Source organism: Saccostrea echinata, unplaced genomic scaffold, assembly GCF_033153115.1.
Source record: "Saccostrea echinata isolate AGI-Se365-2 ecotype Australia unplaced genomic scaffold, CSIRO_AGI_Sech_v1 ptg000009l, whole genome shotgun sequence".
In the NCBI taxonomy this organism is placed as follows: Eukaryota; Metazoa; Mollusca; class Bivalvia; order Ostreida; family Ostreidae; genus Saccostrea; species Saccostrea echinata.
In genome coordinates, this window is record NW_026889758.1 from 7,904,777 (window position 1) to 7,922,270 (window position 17,494).

Here is a 17,494-nt window from a genome sequence, read left to right on the forward strand (position 1 = left end):
ACAACTCCGGGTCCAGCAAATCCTCTCCCAAGTCCCTGTCTTTACTTCTTACAAAAATATTAACTGTTGTAAAGGAGAAACTATAGTATATTCTAGAAGTGATGTAAATCAGATGTGGATTCTCAAAAAAGCAAGAACATTCAAAATCGCCAATTTTTTCAAAAGTTATCTTCACGTTTTTCATCATAAACTTTTGAACATTTTCGGCTTCTTCTTCCCTGGAACCCCTGAACCAATTTCAACCAATTTTGGCTCACACACACACAGAGACATATATATATATATAGAGAGAAAAAAAGATGGATATTGACGAAGGCTGAGGAATGGGAACAAAATCTTCAGATACCTTTATCTTCACTCCTTGGCATCTAACAAGCAAATTGTTGGCATCAGGAACCTTTTACCAAAACTATGATTTCGAAATTATTGTACCCTGTGATCAGGCTCCAGGGCGGGGTTGAGTTGGCCATATATAAAAATGTTTTACTCATGGACATACACATACATAACAGGTAAACAGGAAACAGAATTATAACGAATTCTTCACCTTTTGCCAAAATTGTAAAATTCATTGCCCCTGAGTCCATGGTGGCAGGTCATAGTGTTGGGCTTAGTCAGTCACATACTAAAAACACAGTACATCTTTAAAATCTTTTCTACCCATTTAGCAGGCGAAATGTACATGTTTGAATGATTATTATGATGATAAACACTTAGCCGTCTATCCAAATTGTGAAATGCATGACCCCTGATTCAGGCCCCAGGGAGCGGCGAATTGATCAAGTATTGAAAATACACTATAACTTCGAAAATCTTAACGCATGGACATCAAGCATGAAAACTGCTTGCTCTGTTGCAATGAGTACTTAATCCTTTTACAAAATAGAAAATTCATGGATCCTGGGTAGAGCGCCCAGGTCCCATAAGTTGCATATGCATGTGTTTCTAACAGAAAACGGAAAAAATCTCTAGGTTTACTGAAAATAGGTATAATTAAATTTAAATCTTTCGTCTTGAAATATAAATTTTTCATCATGATTTATGAAATCTAATTGCTAATAAAATCAAACTGTAATAATGAATAATATCACGGCCTCAATATCAAATGTTGATCTAGGCATCTATCATTGTAATGTAGCTCAATAACTAACCCCTGAAATAAAAGAGACTATCGTGCGCACGTATCTTAATAGTTTTGATTTTTTTAAACTAGGATAACTAGTCCCTAAAATAGGCCCTCCCCTTCTTTTTTTCATCCTCTATAAGTTGATTGTATCATACAAAATTCATATCGTAATTGTTAGAGATAAAGATTTCTAGTATTATGATACTATATGTATAAATATAGTAAAAATATTTTTATTAAGCAGTTAAGATTCATGTGTAGAAGTGATGATTTACACGCTAATTTATACCTACGGGATTCAGAATTGGCGTTATCTTTCGGATTAAAAGACATGTAAACTTTGCGTTTGATCATATTTAATGACAAGGGCGGGTTGTTTTTGTAAAAATGGCGGGTTTCTCTGCGGAGAGTTCTAACCGGGCGCATTGTCCTAAGAGCGAGTTTTCTTACGGTCGTTCTGTCTAGCATTGTAGCGCACGCGCAATCTGAGTTTTCCCTATCACATCCGGTTTAATCTTGCTTACATTTTTTCTATTCTTTTACAGTGATGCGCATTGAAGTGATTTTTTTTTTTTGAATGGAGTATTTGGGTCTTTCTTAGAGAATGTCAATTGTTACAAAATGACACTTCAATTTCTTTAGAAAATAGAAAGCAATTATATTCGTAGCAGTTTTAATACATCCCACTCTCTGCCACTAATGTAGCAACGCAAGTTTTGCTGATATTGGGATTTTTTGAAGTTAGGAGCAAGTTTTCGAGTCCTCATGTAATGCAACTGATATGCACATGTACACGTACTTATCATGTTAATTGAAGTTATCAATATATGTACCGATCGAACCCGGGTGTTCAGGTTAAACTTGCCAATCTGATAGGCTATTCTATTGATAGAATATATGTTCTACAGGTACTAGTATTCGAATGATTTACGACATTCATGTGCTCTCTCTGTCTCTCTCTCTCTTAATGCAAACTGGTATTTCCCCGCCCACTCGACCCTACAATATGTTATTTTCTTTCATTGCTAATATTGTTTTTTTTTTGTCTTTATAACTATAAAAGAGTTTCAAAGAAGATGTGAAGATTTACTTTCGAGAGCTCTATTGTAACTTCATAAATGTGTTATTCATTTTAACATTTTATTAATGTTCGTTTTAGTAAAAAAAAAAAAAATAAAAACAAAAACATTTTTCTCCTTTCTAAAAAAAAAATGAGCGTTTCATTATGTAACAACCAAAGTTCAAAAGAAAGCACAAAACATTACTGTAACATTCAAACGTAAAATTTTACAACTTCAAATGTAGTCATCATTTTATTTACAACTTTACCATGAGGCCCATGGGCCATATCGCTCACCTGAGCACTTTGGCTAGAGAAAATCAGAAATCAGTTCAGTATTGAAAAATTTAAATATAATAAGATGTCACACCTACCCCCAATCCAGAAAGGGCTGGGGATGAAGCATGATTTGAGCGAAACTGAATCTACACTAACCAAGAGTGCTTCCATATTTACGTATATGGCTTATCGTGGCTTTAAAAGATTTTTACAGATCTTCTCCTTTGTATCCTACGTTAAAGTTTGATCTTCTATTCTGACCTCGTCCAGCTCCTACCCCCTGGGAACATGATTTAAAAAAGCTATGATCTACACTACTTGAGGATGTTTCCATATTGATATACTAATCATTGCTTTGCTGTGATTGAAAAGAAGACTTTTAAAGATTTATCCTATATATTCCTATGTAAAACTGTGATTGTCCATTGTGGCCCCACCCTTCCCTTGGGGTCATGATTTGAATCTGCACTACCTGATGATGCTTCCAAATTAATAAGAATTATCATGACTTTGCTGTTTTGGAGAGGAAAATTTTTAAAGATTTTTCCTATATGCAGGTGTATTCTTTTGCAGAACTTTGATCGCCCATTGTGGTCCTATCCTACTCCGGGGTCAAGATTTGAATCTATATTATATGAGGATGATTTCATATCAATATGTCTAACCATGGCTTACATGTAGCTGTCTTGAGAAGAGGATTTTTAATGATTTTTCCTATATATTCCTATGTTAAACTTTGATTGCCTAATTAATGTGTCCCAACCCTAGTCCCGGGGGGCTTCCATATAAATATGACTAATTATGGCTTTATTGTTCTTGAGAAGAAGATTTTTAAATATTTTTTCCTATAGATTCCTATGTAAAACTTTAATCGCTTACATGTACAGAGGGTACGCCCTAGTCCAAGGATTCATGATATGAACAAACTTGAATCTTCACTACACGTATGTAATGAAACTTTCACATAAGTTTTATCCTTTCTGGTAATTGAGAGGAAGATTTTAAAAGGATGCAATTATTTTTTCCACAAATTCTTAATTATCTCCCCTTGAAAGAGAATGTGGTCCTTCATGTGAAGAAACTTAAGTTCCCTTTACCCAAGAATGCTTTGTTGCAAGTTTGGTTGAAATTGATCCAGTGGTTCTTGAGAAGAAGTCAAAAAAGTGAAAAGTTTACAGAGGACACACCACGGACGACAGATGACAGACACACGCCAGACACCCTTTGATCAGAAATGCTTACATGAGCCTTCTGCTCGGGTGAGCTAATAGTGTGGCTGTTTCTTTTCGGAAAGGAAAAAGGAACATTGAGTAAAGCATTTTGTTTAATAGGATATAAAATTCTGAAATAAAAATGGATTGCACACTTCATGAATTTTTAAAATCCTAAGGCATTTCAGTTTAATTTCTTGCAGTACAAAATATTTTTTGAAAAAAGATTTTTCCCTTTGGTGTCCATGGAAGTATTTCCTTTTTCTCTTTTTAAAATCAAATAATAAAAATCATATATATATTTTTCAAAATCGAAAGGAAAGTTATGAATAAAATAGTAAACAAAAAAAAAAAAATTCTCAAATCAATGCCAACATAACCTTTTAGATACTGGCAAGTTTCTGACTTTGGCAACCTCCAAACTGCCCAGTTTAGAAATGTCAGCAACATTGTTAAATTTGAAGATGAGTGAACATGGCGAGCGCAATGTCTATAGAGCAACAAACATGAAGGTGAAAAAAGAAATCTCAGTTATAACAAAATTTCCTTTGATATACAGTGTATCATCTAAAATTAAAATATACTTTATGTAAAATTACGGAAGCCCGTTGAGGCCAGTTCAGAGAAAGAAAGATTTTTTTATTGCTTTCAAACGCAATAATTATTGTGCTTAAATGCAAAACGCAAATTAAACAATTTATGAAGGCTTAAGTTGCTAAAACAACGGTGCATTCTTCCAAAATCTAAAATGGTTTTGTATATATAATGCAAAAACATAAAGAAAAAAAATGAAATCCTCCAAATTAAAATACAAATTTACTCCAATTTATACCATCTAACAAATTGATTTGAATCTTAACGGGTGATCCCCCCCCCCCCAAGAAAATACGATCAAATCCTCCCTTTCTCCAGATTTTGGTATCCTATAACTTTTAATACATTTTCTGATTTGATTGTCTTTATGGATCCGCCTTTGGCTGGGCATTCCAAGGTCATCATCTAAGTGAGAACGATCTATCTGAAGAACAAAGGCTTCCCATCGAAAGCAACGAGCCTCTGACACGAGGTTGTCACCCCTGTAAAAACTTGGACTCGTCCAATACCCGATTTTCTTTTCCGTTTTGTCAAATGAAAACATGAGCACGTAATGGTAACGTTAGGAGACTGAGGTAATGAGCGAACCACGTTCCCCCGATATCGGGAGGGACACAGAAGGGGTACCATGTTCCTGTAGCCCCCGTTTGCCATTGGACTGGCTGGACATCAAGCAGGAAGAAGAAGAGCGGAAAATGTGTGGGAGGGAGCAGGTAAGTCTTGTGACAGCGATCAGCTGATTGAGATGACATAATTAATTCTTCATTATATTATTAAATGTTCACAATGTCCACAATTGTTTCTGCGTTTAAAATTGTTGCAGAAGCTGCAGCTGCCTTGACTTTCTTATTACACTTTTCTGTCAGTTTGGCACAGAAGTTTGTAGAAGAGAATTTTTTTTCGGTATTTGCATTGTGCAGATTAAAGAGCGGACAGTATTAAAACATTAGTTATGGGAACAATTTTAATTGTCATGGGAGGATTAATCAGATCTGAAGTGTAATCACGAGCTTTACTTCACTTAGCTTTGACCAAATACGGTCTCGATATTTTTTTTTTCAAACTGTGTTCATCAGTGAATCCTTTGAGACAAAAATAGACCACACGTCGCATTGCTGACAAAGGCCCCGAAGTGTAGACTGGATCACGCTGGCCATCATGTTTTCGCCAAAAACCAGTTCATTGAATGTAAAACCTGACACAAATCTTGAACAGTCTTGAAATATGGCTTATATCAATATAGCGTTAATACATTGGAAGAGTGGTTTCATTTCTCTCTCCTCACTTCTATACAAAAGATTTTTTTTCTCCTTCAAAGTTATGTTTTACTATTATTTTCTAAATGATCGCCTCTCTTCAAAATATTCATTCAATCAGTCTAGCTGCACGTCAGTGTGAGAATCGTTTTAGGATAAATATTTTAGTTTATATTTAGCCGGCGCAGGTGCTTGGGGACGGGACTACCTCTCCGCTTAAAATATTTTTCTATTATTTTAATGGTTTTACAAGTATTTTACAAGTATTACAATTAAAAAAAATTAAAATATAACCTAAATCTATAAAAATTCACACTCACTGATACTAAAATAAAGTAAAATATTGTAAATAGACAACCCCACCCATATATATATATATATATATATATATATATATATATATATATATATATATATATATATATATATATATATATATATATATATATATATATGGCTCTAAATTTGCTCTTGAGTACATGTACATTTGGGAGGACAAATAAAGAATTCTGTAGACACGTTTTTTCTTAGATTTCTTTATGTGTATTTGAAGTTTTGACTCTAAATAGGATAAAAAAAATGTTTGAATAGATAATTAAGTCAAAAATAAATATTTTATTAATGTTTGAAATATGTGTCACGTAACACATGACAGACAAATAACGTAACATGACAGACGTATAATAAAACATAATTAAATTACATTTCTGATGCTTAGCAATACAAATAATCTGCAAAAAATAAAATTAAATAATTCCTTAAACAATGCAATTTTTTTTTCACTCTTACGTAGAAGAAAAAGGATTTTTAAGCTACTTTTGATGCACAACTGATGATCGTAGCACGGACAGACTCCTTTACTTAGCCAGCCAAATTTAATCAACCATAAACTTTCATTATTTTATCAAAAAGATAATGTTGCCGTAAGAAATGGACATTTTTCAAATTTTGATTCCTTATAGATTTCAAATTCGAATTTTTGAAAAATAAATCTCTGCTATACGCTTTGTAACATACAAAATGTCCACCATGTCTGTCATGTTACGATATTTCTTGAGCAATACCTGTTTGAAACGAGCCAATAAAATTTATCATTCAAAGCTTATCTTTTATTCTTGGAAATTATAATACACAAGACATTATATTTATGAAAATACTAATGAAATTTAAAAAAAGTAAATTATTTCATATAGATCAAACCTATATATCGTAACATGTACGGATGCACGTAACCCTGACAGACTCGTTTTAAAAACTGCAAGAAACCACACTACAAAATTGTATTGTTTAAGTTATGAAGACAAATTTTGCCTTCTGATACATTAATATTCTTAAATAAAAATACTTTTTGGTTTAATTCACTGAACGTATAAATCTGAATGCACCCGTTTGATTCACGTAACATGAACAGACATTCGTTTTGTCCGTCACCGTTACGATAGTATTCAGGCAATGTCTGTCAATCGGTGCGTTATGTAAGAAATGTCAAAGAGCAAGAGCCACTTAGGGCCTTTTTTGGCCCTGTGAATTTCTGAAAATTCAAAACTGTATAGTTTTAGTCAACAAGGCAATAAATTATACTTGAGCACTTGATGAATGAATATCTACTGACAATGACGTAATATTCTTTCTAGTCAATGCATTATGACGTCATGAATTACATCATTATTCACATATCCTGAACATTTCTTCAAAAATGGCCAAATATGATGCCATTTTTCAATATTTCGTATACAGCACAACCTCCGATCCAAAAGGTGTAAATATATTATAGAAGAACTGTTAATGGAGATTGTAAAACATATTTTAATTTTTGGATCCAGAGGTTTGCTTATATTTTAATTCTTTGTTGAAGGTTCTCAAAAACACCTGTTTTCTGCAAAATTCAATAACATTGCAATTTCACACAACCTGTTTTTTAATGTCTGGACTCTTCAAAGGAAATTCTGTTATATATATACTGAAAGCACTAAGTCTCTACTTTATATTAATGTTGAAAATGGTACACGGGGTTTTAGTCAATAAATTGGTATATCTACAGGGCCATTTTATGCATAAAGTGAACCTAGCTCTTTTAAGTGTTTATGTAGTGATGAAGAGCGTGCAAGTTCATATTAAAAAAAAAAAATCCAAAATACACCTACTAGTTGACAATATTTAAGAAATAAATAACAAGTTTAAAAACTTCAATGGGAATTGAAGTGGGTCGGTCACGTGATCAAATCCTGTGAAGGCCGAAGGCCTTCTCAGAAGATTTGATCACGTACCGACCCACTTCAATTCCCATTGAAGTTTTTAAACTTGTTATTTATTACTTATATATACATTTGAGATGGACAATTGAATGTAATCGAATATAAATATTGCACTAACCGCACGTCGTAGATTTCGACAAATTACGCTAGGTGTAAATCGGCTTGAAAAGCGGTTACGCTTCAAATTCATCTGGCAAAGGATTCTGTTTTGAAGGGAATATTCTGTGAAAGGCTACTTGCGATCAATTATAGTGAGCATATTGGTGTCTGGGAATTTTTGTTTTCATGAGAACCCATATTCGATGTTAAAAAACACAAGAAACACGTCCGATGTTTGATAATAAAAAGTTGGAGGAATTTCGGTAGGAAAGGGATGGATGGAGACACTTGTCCGGACCAGATAACTTGAAATCAAGTACAAAATTTGATCAAAACCATAAAATCTACGATTTCAGTGAGGCATATTTATATTAATTTATGATGTTGACATGGAGACACTGGTGACAGCTTACATTGTTAAGACAACGTCACAACGATCTCGATGATGGAGGTGTGCCTACCGAACTTCCAAAGTGCAGTGTTTGTCAGCTGTTTGTGGCGTGATTGCATTACATTGATATTTTTCAACAGATTTTCAAATTTATTGTGAGTAAAGTTTAACGAAAAAAAATTATAGCATTCAGAGGTCTGCGAGAAAAATAAGGGTAAACGTTGAGACTATGCAGCTCAGACATGGAACTTATAACATGTAGTTTTCTATTCTCTATGTAAAACCGATCAAAAACTGTATTAAATACTCGTTTACATTGTAAATAAAATGATTATTATAATTTACTAGAGTATTTTGTACATTTTTATGTATGAAAAACATGCTATATTGCTTAGTGGAGTAAGTCTTTTTATGTAGATATTACTGCGCTGTGTGATTGGGTCACGTAATGACCTATGACCTTCGAAAAACTTAATACAGTTATGAAGATATTTGCTCTCTGCATGTTTATATAATAGAGAGATACCACAAATGTATATATTTGATGATATGTGTTTAAAATCTAGGATAAAGACAACTTATATCTTCATGAACGTAACATACTTTGTGTAACGTAACACTTGACAGACAGACGTTCGTGGCTTCTCGGGCTCTCTCTCTGTAGCTCTTCTTATCGAAATGTAAACACATTTGCATAGAACACTGGAGAAAATTTAAATATTCATAACCTTTAAGTCAAATGTATAAGAAGAAGCATCTCCGAGCTCCATTCTTAAAATAGAACGTAATGCCCACTTGCCATGATAGACACAGGAAGCATCCCGCAGATTTGTTAATTTCTAAGCACACGTGCTTTTCTGTTGAATCTGTGATCACTTAATTGATAAATAGGTAAATTTTCTATCAGTAGACTAGAAAGATAAAATAGTTTGCAAAAACAATGGCCCATTTTATAACAATGTACCCGGTGTATTGAGACCGACAGACGTTACGTTCAAAATATGAGAAGAAATAAATTCCTATTTTTCTTTTATTTTAGACATAATGTGCATTAAAAGACTTTTGTATGTTAATTTTATCCTTCCTAAACAGTATATATCCTTATCTGACCATTACCCTATTTGTGCAACCCGGAAATCTAATTGCATGCAACGTAGAAACAAACATAGAGAAATTAAATATCGTGATTTCAAAAACTTTAACGAATCAAATTTCCTGTCTGACTTAAAAAATGAAAATTTTGATAGTCTTGCAAAATAACATGATCCTAATGACATTCTTATTCTGTGTACAAGGTATTATCGCCGTATATTTGTCTTTTATTTTGACATGGTTGAAAATGTCCCCCTACACATGCGTAATTCTAGTGCAATTATCAAATTCATTTCAAGAAAAAAAAGTAAGTTGATGAAAAAATCTGCTAATACTATCTTTTTTATATATTTGCAATATACTTTTCATAATAAAACATTTCTTATGTCAATTTTTTAAATAATATATTTTATATTCCTCTTGTTAAAATCATAGGTCAAGATATACTCAAGAGCGAATTTAGAGTCATATATATATATATATATATATATATATATATATATATATATATATATATATATATATATATATATATATATATATATATATATTTCAGATGATAAATGGTCCATGTACCCCGTCAGACACCGATACCCTGGATCCATCGTTAGTGGATTCTGGATACAACGAGGGACTTCATCTCCAATGTCTGGAGAGCGTGTTAGACTGGAGGATCGACAAAGTCTATTTGACCCCTGATGACCTGGGGAGTTTCCAGTTTCGACCCTGTACTCTCCAGACCACAGATCACTCTGGATTTGAAGAACATCTTGACGAAATATATCAACACCGCCTAAGTATAGAATACAAATATCAAGTGACGTCATGTCTGGATAACCAACCAGAGGTATGATACTTAGGGCAGCTAACCAGTGAAAAAAAAAATTGTTGACTTTATTTATATCTTTAATTTCTATATCTTCAAATCATGGATATTAGGTATCAAGACATGTGTGTGTTCTAGTAAAAGGAAAAAAAACCCAGTTTTTATCAGTTTAGTAAAGTCATTGAAGTGTTGTATTTTTTTTTTGCACCATAGTTAACTCCAGGTATGCGAGGACTTCTGATCAGCTGGTTGACAGGAATTCACCACCAATTAAACCTTTGTCAGGACACTCTATTTGTGGCAGTCAATATCGTAGATCGAGTTCTAGATCTCATGCAAGCCTCACGAGACTATCTACAGTTACTTGGAATAACATCATTATTAATAGCATGTAAATCGGTAAGTCACTTGTCAAAAACAAGACGTATTCTATTTTTTTTTTTAAAAAAGGCTCTCTGTTAGTGCTCTGGCTACATTTTTTAATCAGTTGCTAAGATACCAGTTATTAATGGTTCAACAGGAAGAAATACATCCTCCTGAAATTAAGGATCTCTTGAGCGGATGTGATGACGTGTACTCACGTGACCAGGTGAAGCAACTAGAACGGGTCATTCTGAATGCTCTCCGATTTGATTTGCTGGTTCCCACCTCCCAATACTTCCTGGAATACTTCTCATCTTGTGTCATCAGCAACTTCACTGGTTTCCACGGAGATCGCCTGAGGTATGTGTCAACAAAATAATATATTACGACACTAGATTAATGTCATTATTATAGTCAACAAGTATTTGGACAAAGTCAAGGTCGCGTTGCTAGGTTTGAAGCGTACTCTACATTAGTACAATTTTCTTTTATGCTTGAACTTTCAGTAAGGCATGACATTCTCGTCGATACATAATTAGCGTCTCTCAGATGGTGAAAATCACGAACCCGATTTTTAAATGAGCGGTATAATACTTGTCCGATCGGGCAAGTGAATTTTTTCTCATACAAATGTACATATTTTTTTTAGTTTACATTAATTTATAAATAAAAACAATAACTTGAACACTTGATTTCCGCCACGCACCGGACTGACAATGTTTTTAGATTCGGAATTTCTTGCTAGCGTTTCTGGATTATACCGCTCATTTAAAAATCGGGTTCGTGATTTTCTTTCGTAGTAAATAAGCTATACGTCTAACAAAATTTTAACTTTTTATTAGGAAATTAGATTATTTATTCAAGCACAGAATAAAAGCACAGTGTAACACGATGTATCCTGATCAAGATAAGATGTATCTTCCTTAAGCGTTGTTTCACAGTTATCTCTGAAAATCACTAATCACAATAGGATCCTACCAAAAATAATTTTAAAAATATGAATTTTATTAAAAGGAAATGGAGGGTTATTGTTGCATGGCAGTGTGTGTTAACAGGTTAAAGGATGACTGCACTTAAGGACATGCCAAATTTGCGACAAAATAAACTTTCAAAACAAACATTTTTCTTTTCATTTCAATAATGGTCAACATCCAATCTACAACTTTATGTAATTACGTTTAATAAAAGTGTGTATTTACGAAGTTCGAATCTGTTTTCAAAGGCAGGGGTCATCACAATTTCTTGAATCTCCGTTCGATAATGAGGACGCCCACTTTTTTACTGACTTTATACATAGTCAGCGCATGTTTGTCTATTATTCTACGTTTAACAGTAGTTGTATATTTGCATAAATAACAATATGTCAAAAGGAGATTAATAGACAAACATGCGCTCATGATTAAAAAGAGAAAAAACTGCTTCTTCTTACATTCGCTCTCCGTGTTGTAACCAAGGATTGTGACATGTTGAATATTATAATTCACCACGTGATTTCTTACATCAGGTAACTTTGTGAATACTAAATTCCGTCACGTGACTTGTAAGGTAGCATGTTTTGTGCTAACTAGGATATTGTGTTCGAACACGTTAAGTCATCTGGCATTGATATAAAATCTGCTTTAATCACTTTGACGTGCTCATATTGTTCATTTCGTTTTGAAACCTTTGTCAGAAGTGTATTTGTGCCCTACAGAATTGAGAGGGAGATTGGAAAGAGTGATCAGGTTCTTCTTTCTAAACATGTCATTGTTATTTATCAAGTCTAATTTTAGACCCATTCTTACAATGTTAGCTCCACCTCTCATGCATAACTAATGTTCAATCAAGGGCAGGTAAGTGTAAATTCACTATATTTGGAAAGCAGTAAGGACAAAAAACATTGAATCATTTTATTGTATCACAGTCTAAAATCATTTTAAGATTTAAATTTGGTCCCAAATTGACAGGATTCTTTCATAAACATACAAAAGTTAAATAAGGCTTAGATATAAAAGCAAAAGAAGCAACCGAAAAAGACCCAAAAACAGGCGTTAAGTGCAGTCATCCTTTACAAGTACAGCGGTTTAATTTATGTACAAATGCAGCATGCATCGACATTTTTTCAGGTAGCTAAATTTGCCAAATTGACAGTAGTGTATTTGGTCACTTTTTTTTCTTAGCATAACGTTTACAGTAATTAATAATTTTCGTCGTAAGTTCTTTCCTAGTTTTGGGCAACCAAGTTTTGTATTCGGACAAGTCAAAATTTGAGATCACTTGCCCGAAGTGCAAGTGAATCTGAAAGTTAATGTCTATCCCTGATATGTTATTTACGTTCAAATTAAAGTTTTCACTGATTTTGAACTTGAATAACCTCATGTTTCCTTAGTTAAATTGACTTTAAACTGTGTCTGTTATTTAAATGCGGAGTCGGTAAATAAATCGGTTATTATTTTAAATTTGTAATATCTTTGAGACGTGATTGAATTAAATTGTGTAATTTACAGGCAAGTCCTATCTTTATATAAAGTAATAAAACAAATAGAAAGATATTTTTAATTTTAGTTAGTCTGAACTTAAACAAATATGCCGTATATGACTTTAAGTGAAATGCTGAATATATTTGATGAACACTTTAAACTAAACATAATTATTTCTGATTTTATAGACCTAACTTTTACTGCTGAAAATTAACTTACGTTACGATTAAATTTCGTAAAGATCCCCCGCCCCGAATTTTAATACCAGATTCGTGCCAGACAACAAAAAACATGTTTTACTGTTCTATACTAAGAAAATAGGCCAATCAAATCGGTTTATTAGGTCAATTGAGTCACTCAGGTGACCTACTGCTACATGTACATGTATCTGTTTTCGTCCGTCGTTGTGCGTTAACATTTTAGCATTTGCAGCTTCTTCTCTGCAACTGAACCAATTTCAACCAATTTTGGCATATAACATCTCTAAGTGAAGGAGAACAAAAATTTTGAATTACATGGTCCCTGTCCCAATGGGGCCTTAGGGGTGGGACCAAAACCATCAAAATGAATGCAATCTTTAAAAATCTTATTTACTTCTGGTCATCAAGCAGTCAAACTGTTGGCATGAATGTAATAAGCACTTACCCCTCTACTAAACTGTGAAATTCATTGCCCCAGGGTCAGGGATTTTTATGATCATATAGTGAAATGCATTATTTCTTTAAAAATCTTCTCTCCCCCTGTATGTTTAGAAAATTAACTAGGTGCATGATTGTGATAAGCAAGGGTGCCTCTTCCAAAATTGTGAAATTTGTGGCCCCAGGGTCGGGGATTTTGATGGTAGGGCGGGCTCTTGTGTTCATGTAGTGAAAATGCATATATTCTTCAAAAATCTTCTTCTCTCCCCCTGTATATTCAGCATATAAACTAGGTGCTTGGTTATAATGAACAAGGAAACCTCTTCCTAAATTATAAAATTTGTGGCCCCAGGGTCGGGGGTTCTGATATTAGGACAGGGCTCTAATGATCATTTAGTGAAAATGCATAAATTCTTTACAAAAATTCTTTTCTTCCCTATGTATTTAGCAGATAAAGTAGGTGCTTGGTTATGATGAGAAAGGGTGCCTCTTCCAAAATAGTGAAATTTGAGGCCCCGTGGTTAGGGGTTCTGGCGTTAGGGCGGGGCTCTTATGATCATACAGTGAAACTGCATAATTTTCGTCTTGTGTTTTCGTCTTGTGTTGGTTTTGCTGGAATTGACTATTCAAAGGTCTTCAATACTACATGTAAACTCAGGATTATATATTTGGGAATTTATCTCTCTTATCAAAGGGTCAGTCCCTATTAAAAGGATGTTTCAACAATAATATACACAATATGTTGGATAACTTAAGACAAAAAATAATCTTAAATTCAGTAATTTTACACAATGAAGATCATATGAATACATTGTAATAATAATATATAATAAAAGTATGATTTTTTGATTTTTTTTTTTTTTTTGGAAAAATAAACTGAAATAAAAATGAAATGAATTTTGCAGGGCTAGAAACCATGTATTCAAACAGTGAAATGTTTCACTATTTTAAAGGCAATGCTAAATCCCCGAATTCTGGAACTTTCAATGGATTAATTTATTTAAATCAAAATACCGCAATTTTCTTATGTTACGGCTATAGATAAAGATAAGAGAATAATTTTCACTTTTGGTACCTTTCTGATAAAACATGTATAATTGGGTTTTTTTCCTTTTGAATGGCTAAAATGGTTGTGATATGCATATTTAAGCATCTTATTCTATTATATACTAAAACATGATAAACAGGTAATATGAGAAAATGTCCATTATTTATAGGCAGGCAAGAGCAATGGCGAGATGTTTGTTGGAGCTGTCGTTACAAGACTACGAGCTGAGTCAACTTCGACCCTCCATGTTGGCACTGTGTATATGGAAGTCCGCTGTGGAGCAAGTCAATACGGACGACGGGAACTTCCTTCCTGCAGGACTCTTCTTTACTCGCGAGGATTTCCAGCATGTATATCAGGAAGTTAGACTATTCACTGAAAATCTCCAGCAAAGTTTTCCGGAAATTATCAGTATTTGTGATCACTACTCGAACATGTATGGGCAGGAATAATTAACACATCAGACTTACTTATGGGGAGTATTTCTAGCTAAAATGATGACCAATACAGAGAAACTTCTACATTTTTTTTCTATTGTACGAAATACTTTTTGATTTATGGTAAAAGGTAAAATGTCGGATTTTGATTTTTAAATTCTTTATAATGGCAGCAAAATTACCCCCCCCCCCCCCCCCCCAAAGATTGAACATGAAACTGTTCAATTTACTTTTGTTGATCGTTTCTGGAAATGTTTTCTCCCAGTCTTTGTGAATTCTCTGTACAAGTCAGTAAAAATTATTTCTTTCATTTACTTTGTCAATGACTATGTGCATAAAAAGTGCTTTACATATATTACAAAATTCTATTTTTATATGTTTGTATAGTTATATAACAGGTTGAAGTTTCTTTATTTTGTTTCTTGACAATTGTTTCAAGTAAATACCAATAATCATCATAATACCGTTAATTTTTCTGTCACCGGTGTGTTGCTTTATTCATCTACCAGTATGCGGAGGATAGAGTCGTTAGGTCATTGTAAATATAAATGTACAGTCACATAAACATACATGTAATATTTGTGAATCATTAAAGATGTCCATATCGTATGTTTAAGAAACAATTAAGGGGTGACATGTACATATGGTAGACGGTGTGATCTGAGAGCGTATAATAGTTGAGATTCAATGTAGTTTCAATTACTTGCCGGTAAACGTTATTAAGATTTTGATTTTAGCACCATTTTTCTGGAATTTGCCATTAAAAACTAGATGAAAAGAATTAATATTAAACTCTTTCCTTTTTATTTTGAAACTGGTCTGTACACAAGGACGTGTTTTACTTGATTACATGTACATGTAACTAAACGTGTATTTCTGAAGATTGAATGTTGTGGGAGTTTTCAGGTTGAGATATTTATTTCATAATTTATTGAAGTTTCGAATAAAGTTTTTTTTTATTCCAGAGCGATATAGAAATAGTAGGGATTGGACGATATACCGATACATACCGATATTTTCTACTAAGATACGGTTTACGATACATGTATTAAAATATCGGTACGAAACGATACACGAACAACCTATCCAAAAATTGAAAATGAAAGTACTCGTCCTTGGAAAATGGCGGCTTGTACGAAGCGAAGTGATGATATTGACATTGAAAACACGCTTTAGAACTTATAAGCCGGAGATAAGGGGTAAAACATTTTCACTTTAAAGCATCCTTGGAAGATGGGACAAGAAAAATTCCGTATGTAAAGCCGGTAAAGCGTGTGATATACAGAAAGTATCGTTTCCACGACAGTTGATATTATTAATTGTTAGTCCATCTGGCACGAACAGCTCATAATAAAGCATGGATTTTCTAATTTCAGAATTTGAAATTTTGAAACAAAGTGTGGATTTTTTTTTTTTTTTTTTTTTTTTTTTGTAAACTCAACTTGTTTGCAGACTTTCAGCAATTAATAATAATGTACATGTGATGTTTTTTTTAATGAATTTTTAGTCAGTGTTCTTGATGAACTACACAACTATTTATAAACGACTTGTTTTATAGACATTCGGCAATACGTACAAATAATATTGTTTTTGTAAACATTTAGTCAGTGAAATTGATGAACTTCAAGTATTAATTTCAAATATCACATATGATTTGATATAGAATGTTTTGTTGATTTATTGTCAAGACAAAAAATGAAAACAAATATTAAATGTTTTTAAATAGTTTTATAATTTATTATAATATCGAGATACGTATCGTATCGTGCTATATGTATCGAGATACGTATCGTATCGCAAGATCTCTGTATCGTCCAACCCCTAAGAAATAGTATACATGTACAACTATTTTCACGGTTGTTTAGCCTTTATGGTTTACTGACACATGTAGGTTTTTCAGATCTCGGATAGTGTTTGTTTCTTCTCAGCAATTTAGTACCGATCCTTACAGCTCCTTTTTGTTTTGGGTCGTTATGTACAAATAACGCGAAAATAATAAAATATCTGGAACAATAATCGAAATGACGATGACACATATAAAAGCTATCCCAAAAGACCCTACATAAACCACTTCCGGTCTGCTATCATAGGTAGAGATTTTCCTCCTTATAAAGTTGGAAGTTGTATTTTTAGGAACCGCCAGAATCTTAATAATGTTTGATATTCTGACTTCCAGTTCCGGCTCTGTTAATGTTGAATTGTCGTCCTCTGTGCAGGTACACAGACAGAGAGAACCTGCTTTGTTGCTCTGTCCAGATGATACTGCATGTGTGGTTTGATCCTCTGCAGCTGTGGTGGTAGAACTTATATCAGGCTCTGTTGTCTTGACTCCTTTAGTTATGGATACTGTACATGAAATA

The 17,494-nt window shown here is 33.3% G+C and overlaps 1 protein-coding gene across 1 annotated transcript; it reads left to right on the forward strand.

Moving 5' to 3' along the window:
• Nucleotides 1–4,810: 4,810 nt before the first annotated feature.
• Nucleotides 4,811–15,526, forward strand: LOC133181723 (cyclin-O-like). The gene is made up of 5 exons (XM_061316286.1): nt 4,811–4,983; nt 9,920–10,210; nt 10,403–10,588; nt 10,710–10,912; nt 14,867–15,526. The coding sequence occupies exons 1-5, from the start codon at nt 4,849–4,851 to the stop codon at nt 15,147–15,149; spliced, it is 1,098 nt and encodes a 365-aa protein (XP_061172270.1). The 5' UTR covers nt 4,811–4,848; the 3' UTR covers nt 15,150–15,526.
• The last annotated feature ends 1,968 nt before the right edge of the window (nt 15,527–17,494 follow it).